Genomic DNA, 11,918 nt, shown 5'->3' with positions numbered 1-11,918 from the left:
GTATATAAAACATTTTATCCAAGGAATTTAATAAAAACATCAAATAAAGCAGGAAAAGAGAAAGAGGGATAGCAATTCCTGTATTTACATTATATTAAGAATAAATTTAATCAAATAAAACATCTCATTCGTTTCAGGAATTCTTTACCAAAGAGGGGTTTTTCCCAGGAAAGTTGGAAGCAGAGGAAAAAATCAATTTTATTTGGGACAGAGTTGCTTTTTTAGAGCTCACCTAAAGCCTGGAATTTCCCCCATATCATCATCAGCAGCTCATTAACAGCATTAAATAGCACAGAGCTCATTAATTTTAGCAATGAATTTTAATTAAGCAGCCATAAAACTCCATGGGAATTCCCACTGCTCTGTCCAACGGCTTAAATTACCAAAAAAACTTCCCAATTGTTTGATTTTTGGCCAAAATCTGATTTTATAAATCCAGAATCTCCCATTGCCAGTGCGGATGTTAACAACAAAAAATGTAATTTTATAATAATTTAATTTTAAATAATGTTATTTTATTTATTTAATTCCAGAAAGTTTTTCTGTAACGTTTCAAATAAATTCTTCCCTACAGCTCCCTGAAAAAATTCCATTTAGTTCCCAACAACTCTTCAGGTAGTTGAGAAAAACACTGCAATTGAGTGTGGATATTCCCAGGAGGGCAAACATTCCTTGGAACCACCAAAATTCCCAAAATCCAAGTTTTAATAGGCACCCCCTGTATGAGCAGCTGTGAGGGCAACAAGGGAATAAATGTCAGGAATTTCTCTAAACTTAAGGAATTTCTCAAATGGAATTGGGTGTGGAGGACAAACATTCCTTGGAACCACCAAAATTCCCCAAATCCAAGTTTTATTTGGGATTCCCTGCATCAGCATCTGTGGGGGCAACAAGGGAATATAATTTAAGGAATTTCTCTAAATTTAAGGAAATTCTCAAATGGAATTGGGCGTGGAGGACAAACATTCCTCCACCAAAAACCAAGTTTTATTTGGGATCCCCTGGATGAGCAGCCGAAGGAAACCAGGGAATATTCCAGAATCCTCCCCCACCCAGAATTCCAGCTGCCTTCAACCCCAAACCGAACAGGGAAATTACCCGAATGCAGGAATTCCCAGCGTTTTTCCAGCAGGGAGCTCCCCGCGAGGAGCCGCGGAGCACAGCGCCAGGAGCGACTCCCGCCGCCGCCCCGGGATTTTCGGGTTTGGGCGGCGGGCGGAGCGGATAGAGAGTTCCGGAAGGGGAGGAAGGTCAGAACTCCTCGTGGACGTTGCGCGCGTAGTCCATGAGCTTGCTGCCCGTGAAGTACTCGCTGTACTTGAGGACCTCCTCCAGCTCCAGCTGGTGGTCCTGGTTCTCGTCGGCCACGGCGATCATCTGCCGCGCCTCGTTCAGCGCGTTGTGCTCGTTCATCGGGTCCATGTACTCCTGCGAAAACACGGGGATTTCACCACAAATTCAGCTGTCACGGCGCTTCTGAGGGGTTTAACAGTGCATTTGGAATGAGACCAATGTGAAATTGAAAATAAATCAAAATCCTCCGTTTTTAAATCAAATACTTATAAAAAATTGAGCTGTAACTCAATTTTTGAGGCTTTCAAAGCTGTATTTTAAATAAAACTAATGTGAAATTAAAATAAAATTAAATATTCCAAATATTAAATCAAATCTTAAATGAAGTATATCAAACATATAAAATGTAAGATATATTATAAATAATATATATGATATATAATGTATAACATGTATATTATATATATTTAAATAATATATACAATATATAATATATATTTAAATATATAATATAGATAACATATAATACATAGTATATATCATATATATCACATATATTTAAATAATATATATATAATATGCATACATATATATAATATATATACATATACATAATATACAATACTTATTTAAATATATATTATATATTATGTACTTTTATTTATGCAAATAATATATAATATGTATATAATATGCATACATATATATAACATATATACATATACATAATATACAATACTTATTTAAATATATATTATATATTATGTACTTTTATTTATGCAAATAATATATAATATGTATAAAACATATATATATGATATCAAATATTAAATGAAATATATCCAGAATGAAATTAAAAATATTCCATATTTTCATAAAAAAATTGAACTGCAAGCGACTTAATGCCGCTTTTAAAGGCGGATTTTAAATGAAATTAACGTGAAATGAAAATTAAGTTTAAATACTCCATTATGGAATAGAAAACGGAGCTGTGAGTGAATTATTGACATGTGCAAAGCCAAGGCGCGCACCGACCTCCAGCTCCTCCATGGTGACGATGCCGTCGCGGTTGGCATCGATGACCTCCTGGAACTCCTTCCTCCTGTCCCTCACCCAGTCGTCGTCGACGTCCTGCGCCTGCTGGTTCTCCACCGTGCCCACGGGCAGCGAGATGAACTCGGGCAGGGTCAGCCTCTTATCCCCGTCCTGGTCTGGGCGCCGCGGTCCCGGGAACACAGAAATTCAAATCAGTGAGCTCGGAAAAACAGCGATTTCCTCCCAACTGGTGCCAAAAATTCACTTAATTCCCTTCATTATATTTCTTTAATTCCCATTAAAAAGTACAAGAAATTAAAATGGGTTTGCTTAACTCCCATCAAAATAGGAATTTCCTACTCATCTGTGCAAAAATTTATAATAGATTTATTTAATTCCTGTAAAAATGGGAATTTCCTCCTGATCTGTGCAAAAAATTCAAATATATTCACCTAATTCATGTAGAAATGGGAATTTCCTACTGAGCTGCGCAAAAAACCAAACCCCTCCCAATACCCACAGAAAAATGGGAATCCATGGATGCAATTCCCAGGAAATCCTGGATTACCCAGGTCCCAGCCGTGGCTGTGCAAATATCCACATAAATTCGAATCCATGGAACTCCACCAGACTATTCCATGCAAAACCCTCCCAAAATCCACATAAAAAATGAGAATCCATGGACACAATTCCTCCACCTAACCATTCCCTCCCAAAATTCACATAAAAAATGGGAATCCATGGGTGCAATTCCCAGAACTCCCGGCTTACCCAGATCCCAGACGATCTCCTGCACCATGAAGTGCTGCAGCTGCGGCTTGCTCGGGGTGCAGGAAGGACAGGAACTCCAGCAGACCATTCCCTCCCAACACCCACATAAAAATCCCCGGGAATCCATGGATACAATGGGAATCCATGGAGCCCACGGACACAATTCCCAGAACTCCCAGTTTACCCAGATCCCGGACGATCTCCTGCACCATGAAGTGCAGCATGCCGCGGCTGTGCTCGGGGTGCAGGAAGGACAGGAACTCCTGCTCGCTCAGCAGCAGGTCCGGGGGGGGATTGTCCGCCTGGTACCAGCGATCCTTCAGGTTGTCCAGCACCTCCTGCGCTGCAACGGCACCGGCGGCTCAGCGCGCAGCGCGGCCCACAGGCTGCAGCTGCACCGTGCAGCTTGGCATGCAGCTCAGCCCAAATGCGCCCGTGCAGCTTGGCATGCAGCTCGGCCCACAGCCTGCAGCTGCACCGTGCAGCTTGGCATGCAGCTCGGCCCACAGGCTGCAGCTGCGCCCGTGCAGCTTGGCATGCAGCTCGGCCCACAGGCTGCAGCTGCGCCCGTGCAGCTTGGCATGCAGCTCGGCCCACAGCCTGCAGCTGCACCCGTGCAGCTTGGCATGCAGCTCGGCCCAAATGTGCCCGTGCAGCTTGGCATGCAGCTCGGCCCAAATGCACCCGTGCAGCTTGGCATGCAGCTCGGCCCACAGGCTGCAGCTGCACCCGTGCAGCTTGGGATGCAGCTCAGCCCAAGGGCTGGAACTGTTCCCATCTGTCTGTAGGATTTGGCACAATTCATCCCAAATTCTGGGACTGCCCCCATCCCTTTTTGGGATTTGGCTCAATTCATCCCAAATTCTGGAACTGCCCCCATCCCTTTTTGGGATTTGGCTCAATTCATCCCAAATTCTGGAACTGCCCCCATCCCTTTTTGGGATTTGGCTCAATTCATCCCAAATTCTCTGGGATTTGGCTCAATTCATCCCAAATTCTGGAACTGCCCCCATCCCTTTTTGGGATTTGGCTCAATTCATCCCAAATTCTCTGGGATTTGGCACAATTCATCCCAAATTCTGGAATTGCCCCCATCCCTTTTTTGGGATTTGGCAGAATCCCTCTGTAGGATTTCAGTTCATCCCAAATCTTGGGATTGCCCCAATCCATTTTTAGGATTTGGCACAACCGAGTTTTAGGAATTTCAGTTCTCCCAACCCATGTTTAGCATTTAAATTGTCTCAATCCAATTTTTAGGATTTCAGTTGTCCCAATCCAATTTTTAATACTTTGTCCCAATCCATTTTTAGGGTTTAATCTGTCACAACCCCTTCATTTCAAGCTCTTGGTTGTTTAATCAATTATTTTTTTAAGCCTAAACCCTGCAGATATTTAGTTCTATTTGTATTTTATTTATTTATTTATATTTAATTCCATATTTTTGCTGCAAGAAAAATTAAATTTAGTGACGTAGGAACAGAAAAATCAGCACCAGAATCCCATGGAACTCCTCCATTTCATCCCACAATCCAATTATCCACCAACATCCATCAATTAAATAAAATAAAATCTTAATTAAAATAAACCCTTAACCCGAAATCCAAATTTCTACAGAAAGCACCTTGAACTCCACACCCCCGAGGTGCTTTTGATTTAAAATAAAAACCCTTAAAAATCTCTTTTGGAGGAGGAAAAAAAAAGAAAGAAGAACCCAGAGGAAGTGGAGGCTGAATAATTTGATTTTCCTGCAGATTTTGGGGCTCAGGTGCAGCGGCGCTGACTCAGCAGTTCCTGGAACCACCCCAGGTGATTTCCCTGCAATTCTCAGCTCCTTTTTTGTTGCATTTCAGCCGTTTTATTTTTTATTTCAGTTTTTTCACCGCTGGAAAATGCCACCCAAGCGATTTGGAAATGACTCAGCTCTGCAGGGAAAGGGAAAGGTGCAGGGGGGGTTTACAGGAAAGGTAAATGGTGTTTTTAGGGGAAAAAAAAAGGAAAATTCCTTGTAAAAATCAAAGTTTTTGTGGCGGGAGCAATGTGGGACTGCTGGATTTTGGCTTCGGTTTTTGGGGGATTTTTGAGGAAATTCTGATTTTTTTAAGGGGGAAAATGCCCTCAAAAATTGCAATTTTCATGGCAGATTCCCCTTAAAAATTGCAACTTTAATGGCAGATTCTGGTCAGGATGAATGAAGGAATTTTGTCTTTTGACTTAATTCTTGGGGGATTTTAGAATAAATTATTTAAGGGAAAAACAAGAAGATTCCTCTTAAAAATGTCATTTTCACAGCAAATTTTTGGTGAAAAAAATATAGAATTTTTGTTTTATTAAGGAGGAAAACAAGAAAATTCCTCTTAAAAATTTCAATTTCCACAGCAAATCTTAGGTGGAAAAATTAATATTTTTTTTTTTAATTAAGGAGGAAAACCAGGAAAATTCCTCTAAAAAATTCTCATTTTCCCAGCAGATTTTTGATGGAAAAACGCAGAATTTTTGGGTTTCTTTTAACTCCTCCTCAAGCAGCACAACCCAAATATTTCCCTCCCATTTTTCTTTTCACCCCCAGGTTTTAAGAATAAGAATCCCATTTTACACTTACTTTCTTCATCTATTTTTAATTCCTCGTTGTTTTTGATTTTCTCTGCAATTTCCTTCTCATTGAAGCCTTTGCTGGCCAAGAATTTAATTTTATATTCATCCCATGAAACGTGACCTGAAATTGAGAAAATTTCAACTTGAAATAATCAATTTTGGATTTAATTCTTTTAAAATCAGCAAAATTTTAAGATTTTTACTCCAACATCACAACCCCACACTGAATTTTAGGAATGAGAACATAAAAGCTGTCATTTTTTGTGGTTTTTTAACCATAAAATTTGGTGAAAAAATTCAATTTATTCCAATTTTTTTTTCATTTCTTTACATCCTTTCCCACAAAAATCCAAATTTGCCATTCCCAATGGAAATTTGATGCCAGAAATAAATTCAAGATCCCAAAACCGATTTAAAAAGTGATTTTTTTCAGGGGAAAAAAGGGGATTTTACCATCCCCATCAGGATCCACAGCCCTGAAGTGCATTTTGTTCTCCTGCACGGCCTCCTGGAAATGCTCCTCTGTTTTCTCCATGATCCAACGCTGCATCTCCTTGGCGCTGATTTTTTGATCATTATTTCGATCCACTCTAAAAATAATAAAATAAAATTAATTTTTGAATCAATTTAAATAAATAGAATTTTAATTTGGGGTTTAAGAGGGAAAGATTTGCTTGGGTTTTAATTAATAAATTGGTTTTTTCAGCTGAAATTTACCAAAAAAAATAGTATTTTGGATTCTCTCTGAGAAACAAGCAACAGATCAGCCTTTAATTCAGAATTAAATAAATATAATTTAATTAATTTCATTTAATTTAGCAAGATTTAGCTTATTAATCAGTGAAATTATTATTTTTCCTAGAATTAAATCATGTTTTTGAGGGAATTTTTCTCACAAATTATGGAATTTTGGGTCACTGCAAGTTCAGAATAGGAAAAATTTTCTTCCAGATTTTGAATTTTCTCTCAAATTTCTCTTTCCAAGCCACTTAAAAAAAAAAATTATTTTTATTTTTTAACACATTTCAACATTGCATTTGTTCTCCATGAGTTTCCCCCATGGAATTTCTTGGATTTGGAGCTGCAAAATTCAATTTTTCCTGATTAAAGTGATCAGGAAAACCCAATCAGATGAATCCTTATTTCATTGAGAAATTAATTTAAAAATTACACTTCCAAATAAAAAATAAATCCAATTTTCTACCACTTTGAGGGTTTTTTTTGAGCATTAAATAAATATTCAAAATATTACTTAAATTTCATTTTGTTACCATTTCAAATTCTATTGAAAGCACCTCATACCACACCTTGTAATTCAAAATATCACTAAAAACTCAGATTTTTTTTTTTTGTTAAATTCTGTTTAAAGCACCTCATAACATACCTTGTAGCTCAAAATATCACTAAAAATCAGATTTTGTTACTATTTTAAATTCTATTTAAAGTACCTCCAACCCACTCAGTTTTGGAGAAAAAACCCAAAACTCGAATTAAACCCAGAATTAAAAAGCCCCAGTTTGCCTTTGAGTTGTTTTGATTGAAACTCAAATTATTCAAGATATGATTGGCCTTAAAATGTCAACTAAATGTGAAAAAAGAGACAAAAAAACCCCAAAAAATGCAAATTTTGGGGGTTTCAATATCACTTTCCACCAGGGAGACGCTTTTTTAAAATTTGTTATTTATTCATTAATTACTTGAATTAATTTTTTTTGTTATTTATTCATGAATTATTTTAATTAAATTCGATTTATTCAGGGTCATTTTGCAGCAAATGAAGCTTTGAAAGTTTCTCCCCCTCGTGGGATTAATTGGAGGTGTTTTCATTCAAAAATGCAAATTAAATGCAAATCAACTCTGCCACCTGGTGTCTGAAATGATGAAAAAAGCCAAAAAAAAGGGAATTTTAGTAAAGAAAATGCTGGAATGTGTTAAAATGAAATATTTTTCCACCGAGTAAAGAAATTAATTCACTTAAAAAGAAAAGGCATTAATGGAAAATATTCTCTTTTTATTGTCTAAAATTTCTAATTTTGAAACACTAAACCTCCCTATTTTTAAATTAAAATTAAAAGTCCCCATTTTAAGAACATGACTTCAAATTCCCGATTTTTAAATTCTAAAATTAGCAATTTTTAAGTATTAATTAAAATTCCCAATTTTAAACATTAATTCAAATCCCCAATTTTGAACCATTAAAATCCCCAATTTTAAAAACATTCATTGAAATTCTCAATTTGGAACTATTAAAATCCCCAATTTTTAAACACTCATTTCAATTCCCAATTTTAAAATATTAATTCAAATTTTCAATTTTGAACTCTTAATATTTCCAATTCAATCTCAGCAAAATTCCCTTTTATTTTTTGGTTTTTGGGTTTTTTGTTTTGTTTGGTTGGGTTTTTTTTAATTATTTTTTGGGGGTTTTTTTGGGGTGTTTTGGGTTTGGTTTTTTTTGGCGGGGAGGGTTTGGGGTATTTTGGGGGATTTTTTGGAGGTTTTTTTGTTCGTTTTTTTGTTGTTTTTTGTTTTTTGGGTTTTTTGGGGGGGGTTAGGGTTTTTGTAGGGTTTTTTTGTTTGTTTTTTGGGATTTTTTGGGGGGATTCTTTGGGGGATTTTAAAATTTTTTTGGGATTCTTTTGTGGGGTTTTTTAACCCTTCCCTCCCCGACTCACTTGGCGAAGATGCCCACCAGCTTCCTCCTGTTGCGGCGGGGCTGGGAGTCCTCCCCTCATTGAAATCCCCAATTTTTATACATTCATTCCAAATTCAAACCCACCAAAAGTCTCTTTTTGTGTTTTTTTAACCCTTCCCTCCGCGACTGACTTGGCGAAGATGCCCACCAGCTTCCTCCTGTTCTGGCGGGGCTGGGAGTCCTCCTCCCCTCATTGAAATCCCCAATTTTTATACATTCATCCCAATTTCAAACCCACCAAAAGTCTGTATTTTCGGGGTTTTTTTGGGGTTTTCTTTGTGTTGTTTTGATTTTTGGAGTTTTTTTGGTTTTTTTAACCCTCCCCGACTCACTTGGCGAAGATGCCCACCAGCTTCCTCCTGTTGCGGCGCGGCTGGGAGTCCTCCCCTCATTGAAATCCCCAATTTTTATACATTCATTCCAATTTCAAACCCACCAAAAGTCTATATTTTCGGGTTTTTTTGGGGGTTTTCTTTGTGTTGTTTTGATTTTTGGAGTTTTTTTGGTTTTTTTAACCCTCCCCGACTCACTTGGCGAAGATGCCCACCAGCTTCCTCCTGTTGCGGTGGGGCTGGGAGTCCTCCCCTCATTGAAATCCCCAATTTTTATACATTCATCCCAATTTCAAACCCACCAAAAGTCTATATTTTCGGGGTTTTTTTGGGGTTTTCTTTGTGTTGTTTTGATTTTTGGAGTTTTTTTGGTTTTTTTAACCCTCCCTGACTCACTTGGCGAAGATGCCCACCAGCTTCCTCCTGTTGCGGCGCGGCTGGGAGTCCTCCTCGAAGCGCTCGCGCTCGCGGCCCAGGAAGAGCTCCTGGGGCAGCTCCCGGTTGAGGTGCCCGTCGCGCTCCAGCCGGACGCCGTTCAGGTGCTCGGGGGGCAGCAGCTCCTCCCGGCCCCGCAGCGCCGACAGGTTGGCAGGCCGGGCACAGGCGGCCGGCAGCAGCAGCGGCAGCAGCGCCAGGGAGAGCCAGCCCGGGCCGCGCCGCACAGCCCGGCCCCGCTGCATCCCGGGCTTTGGGGGCTCTGGAATTTATGGCTGCTCCCAGTCCCTGGGAGCCAACAGCGACAGAGGGGAGAAGAACTGAGTCGTGAGGGAAAAGGTCGCTTTTCCTTCAAGTGCGGTAAAGGATCTAGAAGGGACAACAAATTAAGTTTTGAAGGAAAAGCTCACCTCTCCTTCAAGTGGGTTAAAGGATCTAGAAGGGAAAACAAATTAAGTTTTGAGGGAAAAGCTCACCTTTCCTTAAAGTGGGTTAAAGGATCTAAAAGGGAAAACAAATTAAGTTTTGAGGGAAAAGCTCACCTCTCCTTAAAGTGGGTTAAAGGATCTAAAAGGAAAAACAAATTAAGTTTTGAAGGAAAGCTCACCTTTCCTTAAAGTGGGTTAAAGGATCTAAAAGGGAAAACAAATTAAGTTTTGAGGGAAAAGCTCACCTCTCCTTAAAGTGGGTTAAAGGATCTAAAAGGAAAAACAAATTAAGTTTTGAAGGAAAGCTCACCTTTCCTTAAAGTGGGTTAAAGGATCTAAAAGGAAAAACAAATTAAGTTTTGAAGGAAAGCTCACCTTTCCTTAAAGTGGGTTAAAGGATCTAAAAGGGAAAACAAATTAAGTTTTGAGGGAAAAGCTCACCTCTCCTTAAAGTGGGTTAAAGGATCTAAAAGGAAAAACAAATTAAGTTTTGAAGGAAAGCTCACCTTTCCTTAAAGTGGGTTAAAGGATCTAGAAGGGAAAGGAGAGGAAAAATAAGTTAAGTTTTGAAGGAAAAGGTAGCTTTTCCTTAAAGTGGGTTAAAGGATCTAAAAGGAAAAACAAATTAAAATTTGAAGCAAGATGTCACTGTGGGTTAAATGATCTAAAAGGGAAAGAAGAGGAAAAATAAGTTAAACTTTGAAGGAAAAGGTCACTGTGGGTTAAATGATCTAAAAGGAAAAGTATAGGAAAAACAAATTAAACTTGGAAGCAAGTGGTGATTAATGAACATATAGAAATTAAAATAATCGATATAAAGTATTAATAATTTACTTATATACATACAGTTATATGTGCTTATTTATAGACACATAAATATATGTACATAACTTAATAATATACATTTAAATATATACTTGTATACATATACATATTTATATACATATGTTTATATATTTATATATGTGTATATATACATGTATTTATATGTTATAGAGATATGTGTACATAACAATTATATACATGTATATATATGTAAATATATATATTTATATGTATACAAACATACATATGTGCATATATTAAAGTGTATCTATAGAAGCGTAAAAAACCTACACACAACAATAAATTCAGAGGACCCTACACAAAAATAGAAAGTTTTTGATGGCAGACATTTTAAAAGCCTGTTAAATAATAAATATATGGAAGTTATAGGGGCAGATCCAAGAGAAAGGGGAGATGGAAACATGCAGAAAACAGCGGCAAGGAGGAGCTGTCCCAAAAAATCCAAATATCCTGTCCTGGAAGTGACCACAGGGGCCATTCCAGGGAAAAATAATCCCAGATTCTGTCCCAGAGCCATCAAATCCGAGTATCCCACCCCATTCCAGGTGAAAAATAATCCCAAATCCAACAGATAGCGCACCAAGGAACCCAAACCCCTCAGTGCCCCCAGTAACACCAAAACCCCAAAAACCTCTCAGAGCCCCCAAAATCCTTCAAAGGCCCCAAAACCTCAGGACCCCTCAGAGCCCACAGACCTTTCAGAGTCCCCAAAACCCCTCAGAGCCCCAAAACCCCTCAAACCCCTCAGAGCCCCAAAACCCCTCAGAGCCCCAAAACCCCTCAGAGCCCCCAAAGCCCTCAGAGCCCCCAAAACCCCTCAGAATCTCCCACAGCCCCCGAAACCCCTCAGAGCACTCAGGGCCCCAGAACCCCTCAGAGCCCCTCGGAGCCCCCAAGACCCCTCAGAGTCTCTCAGCCCCCAGAACCCCTCAGAGCGCCTCGGAGCCTCTCAGAGCTCTTCACGGTCCCCGCGGGGCTGCGGGAGGAGCCGCCCGCACTCACCGGGAGCCGCCGGGCAGGGAGCGGACGCTGCCCCGAGCGCCGCCCGGCCGCGGGGAGGCTCAGCCCGGGCCCGGCCGCCGCTGAGCCCCGCACGGCCCCTCACGGAGCCCGGCGCTGCCAGGGCGGAGGGAGGGGGCGGGAGTTTAGTCACTGCGCCGCGCAGCCGCCATCTTCGGTGAGGGCAGCCGCCATTTCCGGCAGGGAGGGGGCAAAGGGGCGTTTTCCTGGCGGCCCTATCGTTTTTTTCCTTGTTAACATCTTGATCCCCTCCTACTTCCCGTTTGTGTGTACGTGGCTGTTTTTACTGAAGTATGGAATGGTTTGCGTTGGAAGGGAACTCAAATAGCATCTAATGCAAAGCCCTGGCCCAGCTGTGGCTGCCCTGGCAGTGCCCGAGGCCAGGTTGGACATGGAGGCTTGGAGCAGCCTGGGATGGTGGAAGGTGCCCCTGCCCACGGCGGGGAGTGGCACGGGGTGGGTTTTGAGCCC

The 11,918-nt window shown here is 40.1% G+C and overlaps 1 protein-coding gene across 5 annotated transcripts; it reads right to left on the bottom strand.

The window, feature by feature from the left end:
* Window positions 1-11,580, bottom strand: SDF4 (stromal cell derived factor 4). Of its 5 annotated transcripts, none has more exons than XM_077788087.1 (8): window positions 11,430-11,580; window positions 9,630-10,112; window positions 9,115-9,522; window positions 6,145-6,281; window positions 5,699-5,812; window positions 3,284-3,442; window positions 2,329-2,504; window positions 1-1,428 (listed from the first exon to the last, which is right to left on the bottom strand). In XM_077788087.1, exons 3-8 carry the CDS (start codon window positions 9,396-9,398, stop codon window positions 1,252-1,254), a joined length of 1,047 nt encoding a protein of 348 aa, XP_077644213.1. In that variant the 5' UTR covers window positions 9,399-9,522; window positions 9,630-10,112; window positions 11,430-11,580; the 3' UTR covers window positions 1-1,251. The 5 variants fall into 5 exon arrangements, with proteins under 5 accessions (XP_077644213.1, XP_077644217.1, XP_077644215.1 ...); XM_077788091.1 differs by having other exon boundaries at window positions 9,957-9,981; window positions 11,430-11,510; XM_077788089.1 differs by lacking the exon at window positions 11,430-11,580 and having other exon boundaries at window positions 9,630-9,981; window positions 10,023-11,180.
* Window positions 11,581-11,918: the final 338 nt, after the last annotated feature.

This window comes from Lonchura striata, chromosome 24 (genome assembly GCF_046129695.1).
Source record: "Lonchura striata isolate bLonStr1 chromosome 24, bLonStr1.mat, whole genome shotgun sequence".
In the NCBI taxonomy this organism is placed as follows: Eukaryota; Metazoa; Chordata; class Aves; order Passeriformes; family Estrildidae; genus Lonchura; species Lonchura striata.
This window is presented reverse-complemented; position numbering and strand designations above follow the sequence as displayed.

Coding starts and splice junctions, on each gene's coding strand:
- SDF4 (XM_077788087.1), bottom strand. CDS start 9,398: ATGCAGCGGGGCCGGGCTGTGCGGCGCGGCCCGGGCTGGCTCTCCCTG. Junction 6,282..9,114: donor CTGGTGGGCATCTTCGCCAA/GTGAGTCAGGGA, acceptor TATTATTTTTAG/AGTGGATCGAAATAATGATC. Junction 3,443..5,698: donor ATTAAAAATAGATGAAGAAA/GTAAGTGTAAAA, acceptor GTGCCGTTGCAG/CGCAGGAGGTGCTGGACAAC.